Source organism: Taeniopygia guttata, chromosome 27, assembly GCF_048771995.1.
Source record: "Taeniopygia guttata chromosome 27, bTaeGut7.mat, whole genome shotgun sequence".
Lineage (NCBI taxonomy): Eukaryota > Metazoa > Chordata > Aves > Passeriformes > Estrildidae > Taeniopygia > Taeniopygia guttata.
The window spans coordinates 2,179,190-2,203,413 of NC_133052.1; the positions used below are offsets into that span (position 1 = coordinate 2,179,190).

General features: G+C 58.2%; 5 protein-coding genes across 8 annotated transcripts; 2 read left to right on the plus strand and 3 right to left on the minus strand.

Annotated features, from left to right (window-relative positions):
• Positions 1-5: 5 nt before the first annotated feature.
• Positions 6-2,294, plus strand: PTGES3L (prostaglandin E synthase 3 like). Its single transcript, NM_001245440.1, is given in 8 exon segments — positions 6-161; positions 538-651; positions 787-853; positions 1,139-1,237; positions 1,601-1,656; positions 1,659-1,690; positions 1,795-1,848; positions 2,078-2,294. Coding segments are annotated over 7 exon segments (423 nt in total). The 5' UTR covers positions 6-153; the 3' UTR covers positions 1,842-1,848; positions 2,078-2,294.
• Positions 2,295-2,346: 52 nt separating this feature from the next.
• AARSD1 (alanyl-tRNA synthetase domain containing 1) lies at positions 2,347-9,462 on the plus strand. Of its 4 annotated transcripts, none has more exons than XM_030256374.4 (13): positions 2,347-2,525; positions 2,606-2,728; positions 2,802-2,961; positions 3,378-3,435; positions 3,778-3,934; positions 4,024-4,140; positions 4,753-4,883; positions 5,057-5,123; positions 5,308-5,399; positions 5,854-5,908; positions 6,469-6,563; positions 6,704-6,854; positions 7,365-9,462. In XM_030256374.4, exons 1-12 carry the CDS (start codon positions 2,487-2,489, stop codon positions 6,837-6,839), a joined length of 1,230 nt encoding a protein of 409 aa, XP_030112234.2. In that variant the 5' UTR covers positions 2,347-2,486; the 3' UTR covers positions 6,840-6,854; positions 7,365-9,462. The 4 variants fall into 4 exon arrangements, with proteins under 4 accessions (XP_030112234.2, XP_041577379.2, XP_041577380.2 ...); XM_041721445.2 differs by having other exon boundaries at positions 7,398-9,462; XM_041721446.2 differs by having other exon boundaries at positions 7,420-9,462.
• G6PC1 (glucose-6-phosphatase catalytic subunit 1) lies at positions 8,365-11,371 on the minus strand. Its single transcript, XM_004174688.5, has 5 exons — positions 10,927-11,371; positions 10,322-10,431; positions 9,890-9,998; positions 9,556-9,671; positions 8,365-9,459 (listed from the first exon to the last, which is right to left on the minus strand). Exons 1-5 carry the CDS (start codon positions 11,154-11,156, stop codon positions 8,948-8,950), a joined length of 1,077 nt encoding a protein of 358 aa, XP_004174736.5. The 5' UTR covers positions 11,157-11,371; the 3' UTR covers positions 8,365-8,947.
• Positions 11,372-14,058: 2,687 nt separating this feature from the next.
• On the minus strand, positions 14,059-17,957 carry AOC3 (amine oxidase copper containing 3). The gene is made up of 4 exons (XM_030256362.4): positions 16,218-17,957; positions 15,846-16,131; positions 15,108-15,237; positions 14,059-14,953 (listed from the first exon to the last, which is right to left on the minus strand). Exons 1-4 carry the CDS (start codon positions 17,785-17,787, stop codon positions 14,651-14,653), a joined length of 2,289 nt encoding a protein of 762 aa, XP_030112222.4. The 5' UTR covers positions 17,788-17,957; the 3' UTR covers positions 14,059-14,650.
• An 825-nt stretch (positions 17,958-18,782) lies between these two features.
• On the minus strand, positions 18,783-23,479 carry AOC2 (amine oxidase copper containing 2). Its single transcript, XM_030256358.4, has 4 exons — positions 21,543-23,479; positions 20,275-20,560; positions 19,930-20,059; positions 18,783-19,389 (listed from the first exon to the last, which is right to left on the minus strand). The coding sequence occupies exons 1-4, from the start codon at positions 23,110-23,112 to the stop codon at positions 19,105-19,107; spliced, it is 2,271 nt and encodes a 756-aa protein (XP_030112218.4). The 5' UTR covers positions 23,113-23,479; the 3' UTR covers positions 18,783-19,104.
• Between the last annotated feature and the right edge of the window lie 745 nt (positions 23,480-24,224).

Genomic DNA, 24,224 nt, shown 5'->3' on the forward strand with positions numbered 1-24,224 from the left:
ACCGGGGGGCGGGAGCGGTGGCGGGGCCGGTGGCGGGGCCGCGGGTTGGCTGCCCCGGCCCGGCCATGCCTGCCCTGCCCTACCCTGCCCGGGCCCCGTGCCCCGCAGCCGCGCCCCCCGCCCGAAATAGCGCGGGGCGGGGTCGGCACCGCCATGGCGAGGTGAGCACGGCCGGACGGGACACGCGGCGCACGGAACCCATGCACGGCGCCCGGTGCCCGGCAGAGGCACCGCCCGGCGGGAGCCTCCGAGCTGGAGCAGCGGGGAGCGGCGCCGGGCCAGGCAGAGGGGAGCGGACACAGCCGGCCCGGCCCCGCCGCCTGCCCGGCCAGGGCCGTGGGGGCGACAGAGGGAAAAGTCACGGGCCTGTGTCCGCTACCCACCGGCCGGTCGGCACCCGCCCCGCTCCCACTGCCCGTCCCGGGGCCACTTCCTCGCCCCCGGCCCTGGGCTGGCCCTGCTGAGCACTGCTGGGCACCGGGAAATGCCCGCTGCTGATAGCCGCTGCTGATAGCCGCTGCTCTGCTCTTCCCCAAGGCAACCCGCAAAGACACTGTGGTACGACCGGCCGCGCTATGTGTACCTGGAGTTCTGTGTCGAGGACAGCACGGACGTGAAGGTCGACATCGAGGACCACCGGCTGGTGTTCAGGTGAGCTGCCACTGCCCTGCCGACCGACACGGCTCTGCTCTGGGGGTGGTTCAGAGGACCGGGAGGACTCTGAGAGAGAAGAGCACGAATGGCCTCAGCTCCCTCCTGAGCCCGGTTGTTGCGATGTTTTGGCAGTTGCAAAAATGCAGACGGTGTGGAGTTCTACAACGAGATCAACCTGTATGCCAGAGTCAACTCCAAGGTGAGGTTTCCCGCCAGCAAACTGTTCTCCGACAGCCTGTCAGGCTCGGAGCCAATCTGTGCAGTCTTGAGCAACACTGCTTAACACTGAATGCTGCCCATCCTGAGAGTGTCAGTGGGGTGAGCCTGAGAGCCCCAGCCCTGGAGCTGACACTCACACTGCTGCCTTGGCCAGAAACAACCTGTCTCTGTGGTTCTGTGACCCCACAGCCTGCACAGGGCTGAGCTTTCACCCTGTGTAGAGAGGAGCCCAGCAGACACTGAGGCACCCCTGATCTCGTGGCAGGACTCACGGGAGAAGCGCTCTGACCGCTCCATTACATGCTTTATGAGGAAGTGGAAGGAGAAAGTGGCCTGGCCACGCATCACCAAGGAGAACATCAAGGTGTGTGTGGTGCCTGGTGCCTCAGTGCTTGTGCTATCCCCACTCAATACCTCATGGTTGGTAGGAGCCAACCTGCCCCCAGGACAGACACAGAGGCCCCCACAGGGGACTTAAGACAGAGCTCCCAAAAAGCTGTACCTGATAATCACCGTTAGTCCAGAGACTTCTGCCCTCCTGGAAGGACATGGCACCCCTTTTCCTTGACATACTCAGGATCAGCACCAGTGCCTGCAGGAAAAGGGATCCTGCTTCCTGCCCCTGCCCAATCAGACAAGGTTTCTTCCCTGTGCAGGAGCTGCCCCTGGGCTGCAGGTCCCTGCGGTGCTGCTCTCCCCACTCAGGGGATGCTCTCTGTGCCCACAGCCAGCCTGGCTCTCCGTGGACTTTGACAACTGGCGAGACTGGGAAGGGGATGAGGAGGTGGAGAGGGCCATGGTGGAACAGTACGCAGAGGTGAGCTGGGCCACCAGCCTCAGGATCGTGGGGCACATCGTATGGGTGTTTGGGATGGGGGGACGCTGTGTATTTGGGGATCCAGACGTTTGTTTCCCATCCAGATGCTGGAGAAGGTGACAGAAAAAGGCCCCCCGCCAGCCATGGATGACCTGGATGTAAGTACCACATGCCAGCTGCTTCCTGACGCCCTGCCGAGCAAAACCTCAGCCTCAGCCTCCCGCCGGTTCCGGGGCACCGGCAGCACGTCCTGCCGCACCCTTCGGCAGCCTGTCCTGGAGGCAGCGTGGAAACGCTCCCCGGGACAACTGGCTGGCACCGCCCGCAGCGACCGGGGCTGGCCCGGTCTCGGCCCAGTCCCTGGAACGTCGCTCCTCGCTCCCGCAGGATGACTGACGCCCAGGCCCTGGGGACGCCGCAGGAGGCCAGCCGGTGCACCGGCAGCACGCACCGGGAAGCAGCGCTCAGACTTCGAGGAAGCGGGGCCGCCTCCGCTGCTGCGTCGCCGCGGGCAGCGCTCCCGGCCCTGGGCGGCGGACGCGGTCCGCTCTCCCGTAGCCGGTTACCCTGACGGGGCACGGGGCAATAAACGTGAACCGCCGCAGCCGTGTGCCGTGCGCTCGGGCCGCCGCCGCGCCGGGCACCGGGAGCCGCTCACCCGCACCGCTCCCCGGCGGGAGCGCGCGCGTCACCGTGCAGGCCCCGCCCGCTCGCGGCACGGCGGCCGCCGCCGCTCCCCGTTCCTCCGCGGCCGCCCTCGCCGCCAGTCCCGGCTCGCCCGTGCCGAGCGGTCGCGATGGTGTTCCGGTGCCAGCGGGACAGCTGGGCCCGGCAGGTAGCGTCGGCCCGGGGCCGGGGCCGGGGGCGCGGGGCAGGCCCGGGCGGGCCCTCACGGCGCCGCCGTCTCTGTCTCAGTTCACCACCAGGGTGGTGTCGTGCCGGGCGGCGGAGCTGCGGCCCGAGGGCGGCGGGGAGCCGGTGCGCGGCTTCCAGGTGGTGCTGGAGGACACCATCCTCTTCCCCGAGGGCGGCGGGCAGGTACGGGCCGGGCCGGGCGGGGACCGGGACCGGGACCGGGGCAGGTGGCGGCACTGACGTCCCGTGCCCGCAGCCGGACGATCGCGGCCTCATCGGGGACGTGCCGGTGCTGCGCGTGACGCGGCGGGGCCCCGAGGCCGTGCATTTCGTGCCGGCCGCGCTGGAACCGGGCGCCGAGGTGCTGCTGTCGCTGGACTGGGAGCGCCGCTTCGACCACATGCAGCAGCATTCAGGTCCGTGCCGGTACCGGGGGGCGCCCGGTAACACCGGGGCAGGGGGGCGGTCAGCGCCCAGCGTGTCCGCACCCCGGTCAGGGTAGGGAGAAACCCGAGAGCTGTGTGCACAGTCTGTTCCCGGGACTGCGGAGGGCAGCAGGTGCCCCTCTGTGTGCTCTCCTTGTCTTGTAAAGAAACGCACCGAAAACAGGTTTGGAAGAGAAAGGTCAGCCTGCTTTGCAGCCCCAGCGTGCGCTGCAGTGCCAGGAGCCGAGGCTCACAAAGCCAGAGCTGTCTCCTTGCTCCTCCCGAGCACTGCCTGGAGCCCCTCAGTGCCCAGCACTCGCCTGTCGTGGAGAATGTCAACAGGAAAGACACGTCCTGACTGAAAATACCAGTGGCACTCAGAGCTAGTGCTTGCACATCTCTTCCAGGACAGCATCTCATCAGTGCCATTGCAGAACAGATGTTTGGATTCAAGACGACTTCATGGTGAGCAGGATAAAGGTTCCTTTTGACCCGTTTAGCATGTGCCACCATGCTACCCTGCACAGAGCCTGAACACTGAAACACCATAAGCAATTTGGATATTTCATTTGAACTCAGACATTGCAGGAGAGGTGACTGACCTGGACAGAAGCTGTACAAAGTGTTTGCTCTGTCTTGTCCTCCTTAAGTGTTTGGTTTACACCTGGTGCTTTGAACATAACAGTGAAAGGAGGGAAGTCTGCTTTGTTTCAGTCACCACATTCCCAGCAGTGGGATGCTGGTGCTGCACAAAGGGATCTCCCAGCTGGTCTCAGCTACAGCAGCAGTTGTTCTTTGTTGGTGCAGGGAGCTGGGCCGTCAGCGAAGTGTCATTGAGCTGGACACCCCCTTGGTGACAGCAGAGCAGGTCGAGGCCCTGGAGAAGAGCGTGAACGAGAAAATCCGGGACAGGGTCCCTGTGACAGTGAGGGAACTGGCTGCAGATGACCCTGAGGTTGAAACAGTGAGTGGTATAGGAGAACTGATGGTATTCATGGGATAGAATAACTGAGCACAGATGTCACCTTCTTTGTCACCCTTCTCCTCTGCCAGGTGAAGAGCCGGGGGCTGCCCGATGACCACGTAGGGCCAGTGCGCGTGGTGGACATCAAAGGCATCAACTCCAACCTGTGCTGTGGGACTCATGTCTCCAACCTGAGTGACCTCCAGGTGGGCTGCTGCAGCTGGGCTGCCTCTGGAGCCACACTCCACATCAAGTACAGCCAGAGGCCCTGGGATCCACAGGCTGCTCCAGACTGTGCTGTTGGGGAAGGGGGTGGCAGCAGTCCCAGGCTGAGGGAGCCCCAGGAGGGTCACACATGGGCTGGGTGCCACAGGTGCTTTTGTTTCCTTGTTGAAGAACTCAGCCCTGTGTGCAGCAGTGACGTTTTTGCACTGCCAGGGGTGTTGGCCGTGTTCTCTCTGCCTAAAGTTCTGATATTTTTGGATATCATGGATGAGAAATCCTCCTGTGCAGGGAAATGGTGATAAAATCCTAGACCTGCTTTTAAGTATTTGTACTTTCTCAGTCATTGGTTGGAGTCTGTTTCCCAGCAGATACATCCAGATGCCCTATAGAGTACATCCCATGGCTAGAAGATTGCATAAATTCCACCATACCACCATCCCTTTTTTTTGTATGTTGACCTTATGGCTGATTTTGATCTATTTATTTTCACTAGCAGAGAGCCAAAATTCACCACAGGGCATAATCTGGCAGGAACTGACCACCTATGTGAATTACCAAAATGCTGTTCCGACCAAGTTGATTTTCTTTTTAAGGTTATTAAACTCCTTGGTGTGGAAAAAGGGAAAAAGAACAAAACCAACTTGGTCTTCTTGGCGGGAAACAGAGTGCTGAAGTCAATTGAACAAAGTCACAGTACTGAGAAGGCTCTAACCTCCCTGCTCAAGTAATGCCTTTTCCACTTCTGTTATTTCATTTTCACTCTTCCTCCTGAGAGATATCACATAAGCCTCAGGGTACATGTTGTGGGGCTGTGTGTGATATGGCCTGTTTTGCTCCTTTAGGAAATCCTTCTTTTGTCTTTCAGAGTAGTGATCCAAAGTCTCCCATTTCTTTCAGAAATGGACCGGGTGAGCATGTAGAGGCTGTGAAGAGACTGCAGAGCTCTGTGAAACTGCTCCAGAAGGTACAAGAATGGCTGGGAAAAGTGGGTTGTCACTATTTCCTATAGAACAGTTGTGGTAACTAGGAGTCAAATCATTGGCTTCAGTTTTTCTGGATATTGTGAAAAGTGCTCAGACCTCTGGGAACACAGCTGTGTTCACACTGACTTCTCCAGCTGCAGTACATTTCATTTCCTTTTCTTTCAGAATAACCTGAACCTGCTTAGAGACATTGCTGTTTTGATAGCCCGGGACTTCAAGAGCAAACCTGCTCCAAAGCAGCTGTTTGTATTGCACAGGTATGGGGAAGCTCAGGCAAGAGGGGCCAACAGTATCCCACATGTTTTATGGCAGCTGGATCTCTCACAGCTGTGCAGCTTGTTTTCTCAAGGAAGGATGTAAACAAAGTAAATAGAATATTAAACAGACTTGGCCTGCTGCAAAGTTGTGCAATTAAAGGAATCTGTCATTCAGTCACTGAATTCTTCTGGTGCTGGAGCTGAGAAATTACTGCATCCATCTAATTCCCTCTGCACTTGATATTTTCAAATAATACCAGGGAGCTCTATTTCTTAAAAATAACACTTGCATAACTCCTAAAGTGTCCACAGGAGTGCCCAGCAAGGATTTACATATATAGATAAGAGAAAAAGGCCAAAATCCTGATCAGGCACTTGGTTTCTGATTGAGATTTTGTACTCTAGAGGGGGGTTTTGCTTCTTTCTGAAGTGTTTTTTTAATCCATCCATACAGGAAAGAGGGTGATTCTGAATTTATGAACATCATCGCCAATGAGATTGGGACAGAGGTGAGTCACTGATGAAGACTAAACTGGCACCACTGGTTTTTCACCCCATTTGTACATGGACAGGGGCTGGCCAGGCTGCTGTTCCTGCCACACTCATGATCTGCAGATCTCATTCCTGTGACAGGTACCTGAGGTTACCTGTCCCCAGCAGCCTCAGTCTGTAGGGCAGTCCTCAACAGTGAGAAAGAATTCAGAGCACTGGAGAAGAGCCTTAGCCCCCAAGAGCTGTACAGAGCCTCACTGGCTGAAATGGGTTAGGATAGGATTAGGTAGGAGTAGAATAGAAAGAAGATTTCAGTCACCATCACCTAGTTCAACTGCCAACTGTATCCTTTTAACTTGGGATACCCCAGTACTGTTCTGTCCCAACAGCATATGACTGGGCACAAAAAGTTCAGATGCCACTTCCCTTTTACTTTTTTCAAGCACCCTCAGTCTCGGTAATGCACATAGACTTCCAAATTGTCAGTTTGCTGTTTGTGTCCTCTGCCAGTGTCTGTCCTCTTCTTGGATGAGGAGAGCACTGACTTATCTGGAGCAAGGCCTGTCTTTGTCCACAGGAAACCCTGCTATTCCTGACTGTGGGAGATGAAAAAGAAGCAGGACTCTTCCTTCTAGCTGGACCTGTTGAAGCAGTTGAAAATTTAGGTCCCAGGTAACGTGCTTTGTGATTTGTTTAACTCAAGTAAGAAGTCTGATGTTGCAGTCTGAGCAGCTGCACAGTGTGATGCAGGCCCAGATGCGTGTGTGCTGTCTGGAGCAGGTTGGCTCCAGCCTGTGGTGTTGTTGCTGCAGGGTGGCAGAACTGCTGGGGGGGAAAGGAGCTGGGAAGCGCGGCCGCTTCCAGGGCAAGGCAGCCAAGATGAGCCGGCGAGGAGAAGTGCAAGCTCTGCTCCAGGAATTCATTAGCCACCAAAACCCGGGAGCATAAGAAACAATTCTCAGAGTAGGTTTGTCTTACATTTTTTTGCATAGGCTGCACTAGCTTTTCTACCAGAGAATAAAGACCTGAACCCAACAGCTGGTGTGCACATGCTCTGCGTGGGCTGCTCGCAGAAATGGGGAGGGGATCTGCCATCAAGGCTTTGCTGCAAGGGCTAATTTCTCAAGACAAATGGCACAGGAATTAAAGTAGTCCTTAGTGAACCGCTTTGTAGGGTTCCCAAACCCAGAAGGGGCTTCCTGCTGGCAGTACTTTGGGGCATTTTGCTTTGTGCCAGTTGCTGAGGAGGAATTGCTTGGCACGAATGCTCAAGCAAGAGGCAGCTGGGCTGGGCAAGGGCACCTTGGGCTGGACAAGGGCAGAGAGCAGCTGTAAGGGAGAGCAGGTACCCCACAGGCAGGAGATCATTCCTCACCACATACCAAGTCCTTTCCCTTGGTGGGGTGCAGTTGTTTCTGGTCGTTTTTTGACCATCAGTAGTTCTTGGGCTGATGCAGCTGTAAACTCCCTCAGGATCAGGCAGAGCTGTCCCTGGTGTTCCCTCAGCTCACCTTTCCTGCCCGGGCAGGTCCTGGAGCTGCTGCAGTCTCCTCTGGAGGAACTGAAGGGCACTCTGGAGCCACAAGGGGGCTTAACAGGTAATTTGAGAATTTACCCTTCCCTTTCTTGCTATAAATGGCATGACAGGTTTACCCCAGGTGTTGGTAATAAATAGAGAAACAGAATAAAAGAAACCTCCATCCTAAGGAAGTTTATCTGTCATGAACATAGGGATGGGAGCAGCCCCTGCAGATCAGGTTCCCACCCATGGCTGCTGTGACTGCTGCATGGCCACAGCCTTGGCTGAGCTGTTGGGATGGCATCAGAGCACAGGGAGCACCACAGGCCTGGAACTGGGTGTGGGGTCAGAGCTGCAGGGGTGGTGCTTGGGGAGCAGTCCTACACACACACAGAGTCTGGCAGGAAGAAAGTATCTGCACCTCCCTGTGTATTTTGGACTATCTCAGACTGAGTGAGGATGTTTCCTGAAAAGGTTGTTAGCTGGGGCTGAACAGCCTGCACAGCTTGGGGGGCAGCAGGTTGGGCACACAGGACTTCCTGCTGCAGGATGAGGACTGGGCTGGGGTACTGAGGTGGGAGGGCATGACTCCAACTCCACACCATGGCAAAATGCTCCTTCTGTGCCCCACACCCCTGGGGGCTCAGCACAGCCCCAGCTGAGCCAGTTGGTCCCAAAGCTGAGCTTGTTTCTGTAAGCAGTGAGGTGACACAAGTTTGTCCCTGTTCCTGGCACAAAGTGCACCTAAAAACCTTGGATAAACAGCACAAAAAGCAGCTCATTGCCCCCCCTGTGCTGTCAGTGTTCAGCTGCACCTCAGGGCAAAAGATAAAGACCCAGGGCACTAGGCAGTGCCCTTCCCAGTGGCTTGAACATGTCTTGCAGATGTTGAGGGTCTTCAGCCCCCAGTAGAAATGTCCTTCATCTGCAGGCGGGACACTCAAACTCACCAGCTAAACAACCTTCAGCTTTAATAAAACACCTGTGCACAGCCCCTCCCAGACACATGTAATGCATGTACACACAGGGCTGTGTGCACCCCACACGGACCACACTGAGGTGAACACCAAAGATCCCAGGGCTGGGGGTCCCTCACACAGGCACTTGATGTCCGTGTCACAGCCTGCCCTTCCTTTCACAGAGCTGCCTCTTCAGCAGAGCCCAGACACGCCGAGGTGAGAGCCCTGCTGCCAGTGGTGCTGTCCCCAGCCCTGCAGCACGGAGGTGACCTGTCCCCAGGGCTGCAAGGGAGTGCAGGACCTCCCGCTGCTGCTGCTGGGTCCTGGGCAGGTGCCCCCACCTGTGGGTGCAGGAGGGACAGCAGGGGAGCTGTGGGCATGCAGGGCTCTCTGTGCCATCAGCCAGGCCCAGCCCAGCGTGACTGGCACTGTGGGTCCCTGTCGTGGGAGCCACCCAGCAGCACCACTAGCCCAGGCTCCATGGTCTGCTCCCAGTGCAGAATCAGCCTGTGCAGTGGCTGAGGTGCACCCAGGGCCTGGTAGCTGCCCCTGAGGGCACCCTGGGGTGTCTGCCTGCCTTAGGCAGCCTTTTTGTCCTGCGTGGCCAGGAGCTGGGAGAGGCAGTAGGGGATGAGGCCGACAGTCGCCAGCGGCACGGCCGCGCTCTTGCAGAAGGAGAGGGCGTAGAAGAGCAGCTGTATGTGCGAGGGTGGCTTGAAGGCATCGAAGACGTGGAGGATGAGGAGGGAGGCAGCGACGCAGCCCAGGCGGAAGGGCAGCTGCTGGCCCTGCTTCAGCCGGGAGCTCTCCTGGTACAGGTGGGAGTTGAGGGCCAGCCCCAGCCCAAAGAGGACGCCCAGGTTACGGAGGAGGCTGGCGAAGGGCGTGGTGTCAATGTGGACCCACTCAGGGTTGCTGCACCACTTCTGTGCCTTCTCCAGCGTCCAGAGCAGGTCCACGCCAAATGTCCACAGCAGCAGGTAGAACCCCAGGGTGAAGCTGAAGAGGAAGATGGTGATGCCCAGGTACCGATGGAAGCTGGCTTGGTAGATGCAGCGGACGTGCTGGAAGGTCTTGGCCACGGCCATCCCTGCCAGTAACAAAGTGGGAGCACTGGTCAGTGCTGCAGGTACTGCAATCCAGCACGGTGCTGCTGTAGGAAAGGGATGGGGGAGCTGATACACACCTGAGAAAACCCCTGCAATCACCTGGTGGGGGAAGTGAGCAGCAATGAAGACTCGGGACATGCAGACGCAGACCTGAACTGCCCAGAACCCAATCCAAAGCACTGTCCACAGCACCCTGTGAGGGACAGGCGGCCATGTCAGTGCCAGGGCCAGCTTGCACTGCCCATGGCACTGCCATCACATGCTCCAAACAATGCCTGGCTGTCACTGAGCCTGTCCCCATGCAAACCCCAGCTGTCAGTCCACAGCCTCGTGCCCTTGATGGGCTTGGCTGTGCCTGTCAGTGCTGGAGCTGCCTCTGCCTGGCACAGGTGGTTTTGGCACACAGCTTACCAGTATCTGAGTGTTCTTGACTGTTTCTCTCCCCCAGCAGCAGAGAGGAGGGCTGTCACCATGACGTAGTACACGCCTGCTGCACCCATGGCATGGCCAGATGGGCTCCCTGGGCAAGAAGAGAGACCCAGGTCAGACTCTGCATGGGCCAGAGCTGAGCACCCGCAGGGTGTGGTGCTGACCCACCACAGCTTCACCAAGGGTCAAGGTCTGCTCCGTGCAGGACCTGCCTCCTTCCCCTGCAGGCACAGCCAGCGTCCCCAGGAGCACAGCAGCAAGGGCCCTTTCTCCAGAGCTGTCCAGGGCCATATGCTGCATGCAAACTGCCAGGCACACCAGGCCAGCACCCCCCTCTTTGTCTGTTCAGGTCACCATGGGCAAGCACCCCCTGCCCCTGGCTACAAGCCCCTTCCATGGCTTGGGGAACCCTACCGGGGCCAGTCTCGCAGGTCAGCGGGAACTGCTGGATCTCTGGTGCAGAGTTGTTGCCATAATAATCTGTGTCAAGGACCCACCAGTATGGTCTCTCCCCAAAAAGGATCCTGAAAAGAAAAGAGAAGGGATCTGGGGAGGTCCAGGACATAACTGCAGCTTTAGAGCTGTCCTGGGACGTGGAAGAAGCAAAGGACCCACAAGTGGTCCAGGGCATCCTGACAGACACAGCACCCAGCTGGTTCCTTGGTTCTGACAGCTGACACTGCCTATCCATGTCCCCCAGCCCTGAGGGGGAAGAGCAAGAACTTCCTGGGACAGGTCAATATGACCTCCTGTGCTGAGGGGCTCTGTAAAGATCCCCTCACTCAGCACCACAGCCCTGGCTGATAGGAGGCTCTGTTTGCAGGAGCTCCATCTCTGCTTGGAGCAGAGGGGAAGAGCTGTTGCTGCATGGCTTGGGAAGGAGTGACCATTGTCACTGCCCAGCTGGTCTTTGTTCTACTCCAGCAGAGTAGCACAGATGGGGCTGAGAGCACCCATCTGGCCTACATTAACCCAGGTGTGCCAACACACGGTGGGAGTGTTGGCTTGGGGCTACTCACCACTTGAAGACGAGGTTGAGCCAGTCTCCAATTACAGCCACCCAGATGAGCCTGATGCCCACTGCTTCGCTGAAGTGGAACCAGATGGGGAAGAGGACAAAAAAAGCATTCCTGAGATCAGCAGCATAAGAGATGAAGAGGAACCAGTCCTGGGAGCCCTGGAAGTGCTGCTGCAGCCAGTGTGTGGTCCGGATGCCCACGTCGTGCAGGAGGTTCATGTTGGCCTCCATCCTCCTCTGCTGCCCTCGGTGTGCCTCTGGCTGTCCCGTGCTCCTCTGTGCCACTGGGGTTTTATACTCTGCAGGGTCTTGCTTGCAGCAGGCAGGTCACTGTCCCAGCACTGATCTTTGGACCCAAAACCACTCTTTCCAAAGGTACATCAGCAGGGGGTTGTGACAAACATGTTTGGAACAGCTTACGTAAAAGGGGAGAACAGGTTCCGAGGGCACGTGGAGTGCCGTGCTCACCCCAACACCCATCCCCTGCCCCTCAGCATCCCCTTGCTCGGGGGGATCCTGCAGCCCTGGCTCCTCCAGCTGCCCAGTACAGCAGCCCAGCTGCTCTGACTGACCCACAGCTCCAGTGCCACACTCTGTGTGTGCCAGTCCTGCAGAGCTGCCCTGCCCAGGGCTGACAACTGCTCTGCTCTCTCTGCCATCCCCCCGTCAGTCACCACCCGAGCACGGCGAGGATGCCCAGGAGCATGGAGCAGAGGGAAGACTGCCCACCCCCTCCTCATTTGCCAGGCTAATTTAACCAGGACTTTGCATAATGGGAAACTTTCAAAGCTATTCCTGGAGGTCCCTGCAGTCCCAGACTGCCAGGCCTGGGATGCTCCTGGCTGCCAATTGTGTTTTCTGATCTCTAGTGGGGGGCTGAAGGACCTTTGCAAATAGGGACTGCACTTCTCCCAGCACTGCTCCCCTGGGTTAATCCCTCCTGCCCCATCAGACCCCAGCTGTGGGTACAGAGCCAAACCCAGAACTCATCCTGTGGTGCCCGTGGCCATCCCCTCCAGCCCAGCAGCGCTGTGCTGTCCCTGGTAGCAGTGCTGGCACTGCAGCCTTACCATCCACCACTGCCAGTGCCTGGACACTGCCCTGTGGCAGCAGCACAGGGTGCCCCGCCAGCAGCAGCACAGCTGAGCAGACAGCAAGGCATTAATGATCAACAGCCAGTGAAATGCATCACTTATCTCCCTCCTGAGAAAATTCATGTCAGGATCCTTGAACCCCTGCCCTGTGTTGTTTGTCTCTGTGAGAGCTGTGTCCAGTGCTGAGTCCTGCTGACAAACAGCAGGAGTTACAGGCCCCATCCTGCCCCTCTGCCCATGCAGAGCCCAGGGAGCCATGGGGTCTGACAGCCAAAACACCAGCAAACCTTGCTCCCTGGGATGGCCTGGGAGGAGAGCAGGCAAAGGCCACAGCCTCAGCCCTGCTGCAGGCATGTCCTATCCAGCCTGGCCGTGCTGCACCCAAGGAAGGTGGTCCCAGACCCTAGGCTGAGCTCCTGACCTGCAAAACATCCCAACAAAACAGAAGTTTGCACAGAAACAGAATTACTCTTGCAAAGCAAATTCCCCAACAGTTCATTCCAGGGTCTTCAACTGAGAGTGGCTTTGGCCAGCGTGAAGGAATGCAACAGACTTGGCTTCTCTTCCAAAAATATTTTGAAACTATCAGCAATAAATCCTTCACAGGAAATTTCACAGCAGAAACTGGGGCAAAAAGTGTTGGCCATGGGGACAAGCACTCCAGTCCCTTAGGAAAAAGTCACTGCAGGATAACTGGGGCCATAATGGGGTGAGGGCAGGATGGAAGCAGTCACCTCCTCCCTCCCAGCACAGAGGACAGAGGGGCTCAGCCCAGTACCCCAGTGTGTTTGGGCAGTGCCAGCTGCACATGCCACCGGTCAGGACTGCGCCAGAGGTGCCAGGGTCCACACGGTCCCAGTGCTGCTCCATGCCCTGCCCTGTGGATAAACCCCCAGCCCTAAAGTCACTGTGTGGACCTGGGGCAGGGCAGGGCAGCAGGAGCTGCCTGGGCATGCAGGGTTCTGCATTCTGCTGCTCTGACAATTGCTCAGGGTCCTGCTTGTCCCCTGCACCGTGCAGCCCTGCCAGCAGCACCGCTGGGCATGTGCACTGGCCTTCCCAGGGCAGGAGTGGGGCCAGGCTGGGGGAAGCCAGGTTGTGCCCTGGTGTGTGCACAGCAGGCCCAGCTCAGCTGGCAGCCCAGAGCTGTGTGAGTGCTGTGGCCCTGGGACACGGTGTGCCCAAGGTTCTGGATGCAGCTCTGGCCAGTGCCACGCGGAGTGCCCGTGTTTGCTCCAGAATGTTCCCTGACAGCTGCAAGGTCCCAGCTGGGCTGTGGCAGCGTGGTCACTGCGTCAGAGCAGTCTGGGCAGCGCTGCACATGTGGGCACAGAGCTGGCTGGACACGACCTTCCTCCTCTGGGCCAGCCCCTGCTGTCACCCCAGGGCACCAGGGACCACTGCAGCCTCCCACTGAGCCATGGCCTGAGCTGCCCTCTCTTCCCACCACCTCTCCCGTGTGCTGCAGCAAGCTGAGCCAGCTCCTGGGGCATGTGCCACAGCCTTTAGGGCTGCTCAAGCCCCTCACAGCATCTTCTGCACAGACCCATCCACTACAGCGAGGGGTCGGGGGGATGGACACCCACCATGCCCCCAGGGACATTTTGGTCAGTGTTTAGTATCTGCAGCCATGGGCCAGGGCTGGCACTGGTCTCACCAAGCTTCTTGGTGTCCCATGCCAGCCTGGCACGGTGGGGAGGGGTGCTGTGGGCTGTGGGACATGCAGCTAGAGGAGCAGAACCAGGGGTCCCCACACAGGGGGGCTGAGCAGGCTGGGCCGCAGCCAAGCCCAGAACTGATTAACGCAGCTCGGAACAACTGTTAAACATTAACTCCCTTGTTTGCTCCATATTCCCTGGCCGGAGCCTCCTGCCAGCGCCGGGCTCCAGGAGCATCGCCAGGACAGCTCACACAGCCATGGTGGGCACTGGGGCGGGCATGGGGCAGCCCCACGGCCGCAGAGCTGAGCCAGGGCCGTCCCCAACAGCGCTTCAGCCATGCTGGGCCCTGGCCACAGGAGACAGAGCAGCAGCCGTGAGTGTGTTCAGGAGAAGCACTGCAGTGCCTGTTTATTGGGGAGGGCAGACAGGGGCCATGGGCTCCTCCAGCAGCCTCCCAGCAAGCCCAGAGCAGTGTGAACCTGCATGGCCAGGCAGCTCCTGCTGCCCTTCCTCTGCAGAGCTGGCACTGCAGCAGCAGCCAGGGCTTGGGAGGAGGTTTGGGGCATCCACAACACCACACCACTCACTCCTGCCACCGTGGACAAAACCTCAGGTGGAACACGGCTCCAAGGGCAGCTGCAGCCTTGTGCTGTGGGCAGCCTTGGCCAGCACTGTCACCCTGTGTGCACTGATGATGGGAAAGTGGTGGATGCCCCATCCCAGAGGAGGGAAGTGGCTGTGGGCACCCCACAAGTACACAGGGTGACATCCAGGATGAAATGAAAAAATCACTCCCTGGGGCTGTCTTTCAGAGGCTTTGAGTCCTCCTTTGACAGTGCTGCAGTGCACTGAGCTTCTCCCAAAACCCGACCCCGAGCACAGGACGCCCTGGCAGGGGCAGGGCAGGTCCTGCTGTGGGACAGAGCCCCTCTGAGTGCCCACCCCAGAGCCAGCAGCAGCCCCTGGCCCATCAGAGCCCGCCAAGAGGCGGTGCCAGGCTGAGGTTGAGGAAGCCCCCAAAGTGGAAGGGGGGCAGGCGGGGGGCACAGGTGGCAGCAGAGGACAGGCAGGCAAGAGGATTGGCCCCACATGCCCCGAGATCCTGTTCACTGCTGAAGTAGACACTGTCAGAGGAATCCACTGAGGGGTCCTCGTTGAAGTAGTTGTAGGGCCTCAGGAAAAAGCCAACACCGTTCCCCACAGTCACTGTGTTGGGGATGTCTTCAGCATGAGGGACATGCAGGAACCCCACAGTGATCCAGGCAACCAAGTCCTGCGAGAAGAGGAATCTGTCAGGCTGAGCAGGACTCTGCCAACCCATCAGCTGCTCAGTCTGGCTCTGGGACGGCTGCAGCTTCTCTCCAGGGCAGGAGCCAGGATGGCCTGACAAGGTTCAGCTTCTCTCCATCCCAGGGACCCCAGCTTACCTCGTTGGTGATGGTCTCGTTGTTGATGAAGTCAGCAAAGGCCACCGTGGGCGTCCAGGGGTCATTCTGGTTGTAGACGCTGGTGCTGGTGGGCTCCTCCTCCTTCCTCCGGGTGACAGCCAGCTGGTACCTGCCAGCACAGGGGTCAGAGGGGCTTGTCCATGCCAGCCATGGCATTGCCAGCTGGGATGTGCTGCCAAACTGGGGCTGCACATCCCCGGTCTGCCCTGGGGCAGGGAGGGAAAGGGCCAAGAGGGCAGTAATGGGCAGCAGCCCCAGTATCTCCAAGCTTTGTTGGGGATCCTTTGCTGCCTGTGGCTTTTCTAGCATGGATGGATCCAGGTGCAAACGCTGCCATTCAATGCCCAATGCACTCCCTTAAGCCACAGCTACTTCCCCAGAATGAGCTCCATCAGTTCACCCTGGCAGTGAGACTGCTCTGTGCTTATCCCAAGCATTTTCCAAAAGGCATTCTGTCCACCTGGCAATGCCAGTGCTTCCCTTAGGAATTCATTCTGCAGCCTACTTCCCCTCAAATGGGCCTACAACGCCCTGCAACAAGGGCCTCAGACTCCTGCCTGTGAACTGTCATTAGCAGATGTTATTGAGCAACATCTCAAGGAAATTTCAGAGCCAAAAGCTACAAATGTTTGCTGTTTAACCCTCCCCTGCCTGGTGCAGGCCTGCCCAGGGGTGAGAGCCTCCCTCCACCAGGAGCAGGAGCAGCTGAGGCCTCACCTGCCCCAGCTGACAGCTCGTTCCATGGAGCTGTTGGTGGGCAGGTGCTCCCCAGCAAAGCTGATGATCTGGATCCGGTAGCTGCGTGGGTGCTCCCACTTGTTGGGATTGGGGCTGACAAAGGAGAGGTAGCGGGGCATGGGGACATTGAGTGGGAATGCTGCCTCATCCTCCTTCTCCAGCCTTTCCCTGCGGAGGTATGGCCGCTCAATGGTGTTCTGTGTGCTCCAGGGATCTTTGACAAACTGGTACTCCATATCCTGGGTCTCCAGGGAGTTCAGCTGCCCTGTGAAACCGAAGAGAAAACCCTCTCAAGCTCTGCACCCCTGGCCACAGTAAACCACAGCCATGCACAAAGGTGGCCAGACCTACCGTCAACATCCAGGTCCACCTTGTAGTGGATGTGGTGGAGGTGCATCGTCCCCAGCGTGTGGGGCCCAACCCTGTTGCCATAGTCAGTGCCTCGGCCATGGAAGAAGGAGGAGCTGATGTAGCCAGTGGCGTGCACCCGGACCTCCACGGCCCCGCTGGCGTGGAACATGAAGTCCCAGATGTAGTCATAGTTAATGAGTGTGGAGATGGTACGGATGACCAGCGTGTTCTTCCGCAGCCCGCCGTAGTAGAAGGACTGTGAGTCGGAGAAGTGGCGCCTGAGAGGGAGGGCAGAGTCATGCTCAAAAATGCAGAGTGAGTTTTGGTTGGTTTTGGGAGTATCTGTCTCTGCCAGGTAGTGCCGGTCCACGTAGGTGGCTGTGTAGGGGCAGTCCAGGCCCCGGATCAGCTCGTAGGCGAAGCGGCCGATGCCAAAGCTGCCGTCCAGGTAGCGGGTGGACATGCCCCCGGGGCAGTTGGAGCTGTACAGGGCTAAGGCTTCCTGGAGACTCAGCTCGTAGACAATCCTCTCCCCACGGTACCTGATGTCGAAGAGGCGCGGGCCCGTGTTGGGGTTCATGCCGAAGGCGATGCTCCAGCCCTGGAAGGTGACGCGGTTGTTCCTGACGCTGTAGCGGGGACCCTGCGGCTCAAACTGCAGCGGGCCCGGGGACCCGGGCGGGCGCCGGGGCTTCATTGAGCCCAGCACTGCCCCAGCCTGGGGCTGCTTCAGTCTGACCACCTCCAGCGCACCGGCCACAAACTCCTGCTCCAGATCCCCCGTGCTGGCAAAGTACCGGCCACTGTAGAAGACTTTGTGCAGCTGCCACCGGGAGACGTGGAGGTCCCCGTGGTCCACCAGCACCTCCAGCCCCACTGGGGACAGGTAGTAGCCGGTGCCAGCCACGTTGTGGAAAAGAACAAACCAGGTCACGCGGTCACCGGACTTGAAGCCGCGTGGGGCTGTGGTGAGGGCGACCAGGTTGGTGCCGTCAGACTCGCAGCACGCGGCGAGGAAGCGCGGCGCCTTTTTCAGCTCCCTCTGAATGAGGGCGTTGATATCCGCGTACTCCTTGCCAGTGACGGGCCTGCGGTGGTAGGGCACCTTCCCCCCGTACTTCTGCACCGTCACGTCTCGGTGATACGCCGGCCCCGGCAGCGGCCCCACCACGTACTCGCTGATGTTGGGCTCTGGCTGCTTCCCAAAGTACAGCACAGCCAGAGCCTCCCGGGGGGGACGAGCCCCGCCGCCGTCCAGGAACCGCAGCACCTCTGCCTTGGCGGGCACCTGCAGATCCACGGAGGCGATGCAGTTGTCCGAGGGTTTGGCACGGGAGGCGTCCACCAGCGGCACCCCGAGGTGTCCCTGCAGGTACCGCACCACCTGGGACATCTCCTCCGGGGTCAGGTCAGCAAACACCAGGCTCTGGCCGTCCTCGATGTCCTCCTGCTCTGGGGGCAGGTGCTGGCAGCTTCTGGGGGTCCTTTCTCTGGTCAGCAACACACAGACCAAGGCGAAGATTGTGGCTAAGGCCAGACCAAGGAGGACGAGCACAGTTTTCAGGCTCATGCCTGCTGGGGCACTGAGCGCTCCCACAGTCTGGCAGGACACGTTTCCAGCTGTGGAATCCTCCCAGCCACTCACTAGAACAAGGGGCTGGGTTGGCTGGGGTTTATTTTCTTCCCCTGTTTCCTCAGCAGGGAACAGGGAGGGTGCAAGGGGATGTTCTCACACACGTCAGGATTTGCTGGGAGCTATAAAAGGCAACATTGCTCTGCTTCCCTAGAGGGTCATAATTTTAAGTAAACTCAATGTCTGTACATTTGTCCTTCCCCTCTGGTCTCAGATCCTACTCCCAGAGCTTGGAGTGGATGGATCCAGTCACGTAGGGGAAATAAGCACATTCTCCCTTCTCCTCCTTCTCTTAACCCCACAGATACTGGACAGGCAGCAGTGGCTGTAGAGACAAACCTTCCCTGTGCAGAGCAGTGCACAGCACCACTGACACAGCCCTGCCATCACCAAGCAGCACTGACTGCTGCTGCCAACATCCCCATGGTCCTGCAGCCAGGAGAGAGGGGACAGCTGTTTGTCACCTTGCAAAGGTGCCCGCTCATCCTGAGGTACAGCCTAGCACTGATGGGGCTGTGAGGAGAGGATCAGGGCACCAGAGCCCAGCCAGCATCCTGGCAAACAGGCAGTGGCACTGGCCATGCTGCATCACCAGCAGCCATGAAAGGTGAAACCATTAAAGCCATGAGACTCCTTCCCCTGCAAGGTCCTGTCCAGATCCTCCCGTTGTGCCCAGCACTGAGGGCCTGAGAGCCACAACCCACCCAGTCCTGGCCATGACCCAGCCTCCCCCAAACGGCCACAGGGCTTGGTCCAGTGCCCACCTCCACCCCAGCTTGTCCCTCCTGCCCTCCAGCTGGACATCCCTGTGCCCTGACAACACCCAGAGCCAGGCTGCTGGGCTGCTCTGTGGGCACAGCAAACATGGCAGAGACCAGCATCACCCCCCAGGAGACGCTGCTGAAAGTTGTAAGAATGAGACACTTGAGAGCGTTGGACCAGCACCATTTTCATTATTTTAACCTGAGATATGCACTACACAGCACTTGCTTCTACAGCAGAGGAACAGGATCCTCTCCTGACTTTCCTCTGGTGATAGACTCAAATTCAGGAATTAACAAATAACAGAGACTTCCATCTCACATCATACTAGGAAAATCATGTTTCCCTTTTTGAGAGCACTATTTCAAAAGCTGTGATAAAATGTGAAGTCACTGGACAACTGAAAATTGAGACAACTTCACTAAAAAGCTGAAAATCGGAGACAGAACAGTCAGCCTGGTGTCTCTGACCACATCTCACCATCCTGTATCATTAAAGCCTGCTCATATTTTGAAAACCATCATAGGTGAATGGGGGGAAGTTTGGCAAACAAGAGGCAGTTTTGGGCAAGCAGGCAAGAGGGTTGATTTTACATGCTGTAAAGTCCTGCTCGCTGGTGAAAAACACACCATCGTGGGAGTATATCGAGGGGTCCATGTCGTAGTAGTTGTAGGGCCTCAGGAGAAAACCGACCGAGTTTCCCACGGTCACAGTGTTGGGAATATCCTCAGAGTGTGGAATGTGAAGGAAGCCAGCAGTTATCCAGGCAACCAGGTCCTAGGCAGGGAAGAGCCACAAGCCCAGAGTTACTTCAGAAGCTGCAGCAGCAGTGACCAAAATTCACGTGGGGCAGTGGGGAGTGACAGAAGAGAAGGAGGAGGACCTTGATGGGGGTGGATGGGCACTGGTCAGCTGCATTCCCATACACCAAGCCCCCCTCTCCTGGGAAAGAGCTCCTCCCTTCCCCAAAGACCTGCCACAGCCATGGCAGCAGATACCCACCCACTGGAAGGGCCCTTGCCTTCACCTCCATGGCCTCACCCTGGCCTCACAGAGATTTTAATGACTTTTTGCCAGCATTTCTCCACAGGGAGAAACAAGCTTCTGCTCTGCACACACTCTCTATGTTCTCTGACCAAAGTACCGAGCAGACACACAGAGAGGAGATGCTCAAACCCAATTTCCTCTTTCCTCTGGGCTGCTGCTCTCAAATCTGGGCCCATTGTCCCAGGGGTGGTGCTGGAGTCTCTCTGCTCCTTGGGGCTCCCGTTGAGCCTGGGCTGGGTGCTACATTCCATCCCAGGGACCCCAGCTTACCTCGTTAGTGATGGTCTCGTTGTTGATGAAGTCAGCAAAGGCCACAGTGGGCGTCCAGGGGTCATTCTGGTTGTAGATGCTGGTGCTGGTGGGCTCCTCCTCCTTCCTCCGGGTGACGGCCAGCTGGTACCTGAGGACAAGAAAAGAGAGGGGAGCAGCCCCCCGCGGCAGGGCAGAGCTAAATCAACTCCTGAAAGTCTGCAGAGCACAGGCCTGCTCGGATGGAGCAAGCCCAGAAGAGTGCTTCCCTGTGCCTCCCATCAAGGGACATCCAGCAATGCCTCTGCAGCTGGCAGGGCTGAGGGGGTCTCTGAGAACCTGCCATGCCAGCCAGAACAGCCTGACCTTGCCCAGCTGATGGCCCTCTCCATGGAACTGGCCTCGGGGATGTGGTCCCCTGCAAAGCTGCTGATCTGGATCCTGTAGCCGCGCTGGTGGCCCCACTTGTTTTTGCTGTTGGCAGCGAAGTAGATGTATCTGGGCATCTTGGAGTGGAGCCGGAAGGCAGCCTGGTCTTCTGTGTCCAGGACTTTCTTGGTGAGTCGTGGCCGCTCTATCTGCTGCTCTGGGCTCCAGGGAGCCCGTGTCATCTCAAATGCCATGTCATGGGCCACGAGGGAGTTTTTCACCCCTGCGAAGCCAAAACAAAGTCACTGAGGAGAGTCCCCACAGTGCCCTGTTCCCCAAGGACATCAGAGTGCCTGCTCCCCCTGTTCTCCCTCCCTGCACCCTGGGCTCTGAGCACCGACCCTGTCCAGGAGCAGTTGCTGCTCTGCAGCTCCACATGCCGTGACAACACCCATGTGTGGAACTATGGCTGGACACTTGTCCGAGCTGGGCAGCACCACTCTGCAGCAGATGCTATGAGAGACAAGAGGGGAAAAGGGATGAGCCTCAGGCCAGGCAGAAGAACAGGTTTGTCTCCCATGCAAGCATAGTCTAATTAACTAGAGCAGGAGCTTTGGTACTGCTCATCCTGCACAGTGAGGCACCTGAAACAGCCTGGTGCAGCACACATTTGCACATCACAGACAAGATCAGTGTTATGCTGTTCTCAGGCCCTGCCACAAATAAGAGACATGGGCCCAAGGTTTGGAGCAACAGGAGTGGCATGGGAGCAAATCAGTCCGGGGACAAGGTGGCAAAAAGCTGCTGAGAGCATTTGATGGCCAGTGCCTGTGCAGGTCTGGCAGAGGGGTTATTGCCCAGTACCTCCTGCCTGTCCCACCATGAAGCCCCTCTGTGTTCTGTTCCTTTAACATGTGAATTCTCAGATTTCATAAAAGCTATTTCAGAGCTGAACCTATGGCCATCTGTGAAGCCTTGAGCCTCACAGAAGAAGATCCATGCATAGCAGAGCTAATTTCCTTTCTTTTTCTCACATGAACTAAACTTCTAAGCCCACACCTCCCCTGCCAGTATAAACAGTGACAGTCTCATTTCATCTGCCTTCTCACTGTTCCTGCAGTTCTGCCACCCCCCACTGCAAGCACATCACCCTGCCCCACAAGTGGAAAGGAAAACCTATATAACCACCAAAAAAGGAAAGTACTTTGAATCTAAATTTATTTGGAGAGAACTTTTTAAAAAGGAGAGACAAGATCCAGACCTACCTCCGACATCCAAGTCCACCTTATAGTTGAAAAAGTGGGTGTGTATGGTACCCAGGGTGTGCTCCCAAAGCCTATTGCCATATCTCAGGCCATCCCCATGGAGAAAGGATGAGCTGGGGTAGCCCGTGGCCTGCACCTTGCCCTCCAGGGCCCCATTCTGGTAGAAGATGAAGTCCCAGACGTAGTCATAGTTGCCCACAGTGATGATGGACCGAATGACCAGAGCGGAGTTGACCAGCCCCCCGTAGTAGAGCGCCTGCAAGTTGGAGTAGTGGCGCCTCAGAGGGGAGCCCAGGTTCTGCTCAAAGATGCAGAGCGAAGCCTTCCTCTTCTTGGGCCTCAGGCTGTCAGACAGAGAGTGTGTGTCCACGTAGGTGGCCAGGTAGGGGCAGTCCAGCCCTCGCACCAGGGGCGAGGCGTAGCGGCCCAGGCCGAAGCTGCCGTCCATGTAGCGCGTGGACATCCCTCCCGGGCAGTTGGAGCCGTACACGGACAGCGCCTCCTGCACACCGATCTCATAGGCAACCCTCTCCCCCTTGTGTCGGATGTCAAACAGCCGCAGGCCTGTGCTCACGCTCATCCCAAAGGCAAAGCTCCAGCCCTGGAACAGCACCTGGTTGTTCCTGACGCTGTAGCGGGGACCCTGCGGCTCCAACTGCACCGGGAACTGCGCCGCCGCGGCCGCTCGGGGCCTCATGGACGAGAAGTCCCCGTCCCACGGCGCCTTCCTCACCTTCTCCACGCTGATCCGGCCCTGCACGTAGGCGCTCTCCAGCTGCACCATGTCCCTGTAGTACTGCCCGTTGTAGAACACCCTGCTCACCGCCCACTGCGACATGTCCAGGCTGCTGTGGTCCACCAGCACCTCCAGCCCCACCGGGTGCACAAAGAACCCACTCACGTTCTGAAACAGGACAAACCAGGTCACCCGATCTCCAGACTGGAATCCATGAGGGACTGTGGTCTGAAATGCCACGTTGGTTCCGTCATACTCAAGGACTTCTTGCAGGAAGGTTGGTGCTGCAGCAAATGCCTTCGTCTCCAGGAACGCTCGCAGCTGCTCGTACTCGCTGCGCAGCGTCGGCCTGCGGTGGTAGGGCACCTTCCCCCCGTACTTCTGCACCGTCACGTCTCGGTGGTACGCCGGCCCCGGCAGCGGCCCCACCACGTACTCGCTGATGTTGGGCTCTGGCTGCTTCCCAAAGTACAGCACAGCCAGAGCCTCCCGGGGGGGACGAGCCCCGCCGCCGTCCAGGAACCGCAGCACCTCTGCCTTGGCGGGCACCTGCAGATCCACGGAGGCGATGCAGTTGTCCGAGGGTTTGGCACGGGAGGCGTCCACCAGCGGCACCCCGAGGTGTCCCTGCAGGTACCGCACCACCTGGGACATCTCCTCCGGCGTCAGGTCAGCAAACACCAGGCTCTGGCTCATGGATCCTGTCTTCTCCTCAGCCCTGGGCTGGGGTTCACAGCTGGGCGATCGCCCACCCCTGCTCAGCAGCATGCAGGAGAGGATGAAGATTATCACTGCGGCCCCGACCAGGAGGACGTAGGGAAGTCTGGGGTTCATCACGCCGAGCACAGTGACAGCACTCAGTGCAGCTGAAGGATCCAGAGCACGTCCCTCACCTGCAGACCTGCTCTTTATTCATTTGCAACTGTGGGCGTAATGGCAACGCTTGTGAGGTGGGGAGGGAACTTGCAGGTCCCGTGGGTCTCTGAGAGGAGATCACAGGCCCCAGCCAGTTTGGCTTGTTTTCTCCCCACCCCAGATGCACCAAAGGAGCCACCCTGGCAGTCAGTGCCTGGCTCATTCACCAGGCTACTGATGGGTTTCTCTGCTGCAAGGTGACACCACAAAGAGCCCCAGTCTCATCTGTCCCAGGGGCCTTTGTTTCTTTCATTGTCTCCCAGGATGCGCCACCTCTGTGTCCTCTTGGATCCACGGGGGAAGGCTCAGCCAGCCTGGTCCTTCTGCACCCAGTGCCCCCAGACCAGCCCCACTGCCCTGAGGGGCCAGTCTCTGCTGGCACAGCCCGAGACCTGCTGGCTCCCAGCTTCTCTACATGCCAGTTCTTCCTGTCACCATCCTCTGGTGCCTCCAAGACCTTCCCAGCCCTGAAGGAAGGGACCTGGCAGCTCCAGCCTGCTTCTGGCTGTGGGCAGACCAGAGGCAGCTCCGTGGTGAGAAAGGGCAGCACTTGCTGAACCACTCCTGTCCCATTCCAGCAGAGGTGATCTTTGCACAAAGCTGCCCTGGACAGAAATGCTGTGAGGCAGCTGCTCCTGCAGGGCCACCAGCCCCTGCAAGGCTCCCCCATGGCTCCTGGCCCCACGCAAGGCAGCGACACTCACCGACAGCAAGGATGGACTTTTGGAGATCAGGGCCCACCAAACAGGGTGGATTTTTGGAGATCAGGGCTCTCCTGCTGGGGAGAGTCTGAGGCACAGCCAGGAGGGGCCAGAACCACCACAGCACTGCTGCCATTTACTCCGTTTGCATTTGTGTTAATTTAGGAATTAGGTTTTCCTTCTCACTTCCAACTAGGCAATAATTGCCCCTTTTCCCTGCAAGCCCCAGAGCAGCCTCAGATCAGGCTCCAAGAACCCGTGTGGGCAATGAGCCACTCTGGCTGTGGCCCAGCCGTGCCCCGGCGCTGGAGCTGCGGCTCCTGTGGGAGC

Coding starts and splice junctions, on each gene's coding strand:
- AARSD1 (XM_030256374.4), top strand. CDS start 2,487: ATGGTGTTCCGGTGCCAGCGGGACAGCTGGGCCCGGCAG. Junction 2,526..2,605: donor GGGACAGCTGGGCCCGGCAG/GTAGCGTCGGCC, acceptor TCTCTGTCTCAG/TTCACCACCAGGGTGGTGTC. Junction 5,124..5,307: donor CTGTGAAACTGCTCCAGAAG/GTACAAGAATGG, acceptor CTTTTCTTTCAG/AATAACCTGAACCTGCTTAG.
- G6PC1 (XM_004174688.5), bottom strand. CDS start 11,156: ATGGAGGCCAACATGAACCTCCTGCACGACGTGGGCATCCGGACCACA. Junction 9,999..10,321: donor GACCTGCGAGACTGGCCCCG/GTAGGGTTCCCC, acceptor CTTCTTGCCCAG/GGAGCCCATCTGGCCATGCC. Junction 9,460..9,555: donor GATTGCAGGGGTTTTCTCAG/GTGTGTATCAGC, acceptor TGTTACTGGCAG/GGATGGCCGTGGCCAAGACC.
- AOC3 (XM_030256362.4), bottom strand. CDS start 17,787: ATGAGCCTGAAAACTGTGCTCGTCCTCCTTGGTCTGGCCTTAGCCACA. Junction 16,132..16,217: donor GGTGGACCTGGATGTTGACG/GTAGGTCTGGCC, acceptor TCGGTTTCACAG/GGCAGCTGAACTCCCTGGAG. Junction 15,238..15,845: donor CGAGCTGTCAGCTGGGGCAG/GTGAGGCCTCAG, acceptor CTGTGCTGGCAG/GTACCAGCTGGCTGTCACCC.
- AOC2 (XM_030256358.4), bottom strand. CDS start 23,112: ATGAACCCCAGACTTCCCTACGTCCTCCTGGTCGGGGCCGCAGTGATA. Junction 20,561..21,542: donor GGTGGACTTGGATGTCGGAG/GTAGGTCTGGAT, acceptor TTGGCTTCGCAG/GGGTGAAAAACTCCCTCGTG. Junction 20,060..20,274: donor AGGGCCATCAGCTGGGCAAG/GTCAGGCTGTTC, acceptor TCTTGTCCTCAG/GTACCAGCTGGCCGTCACCC.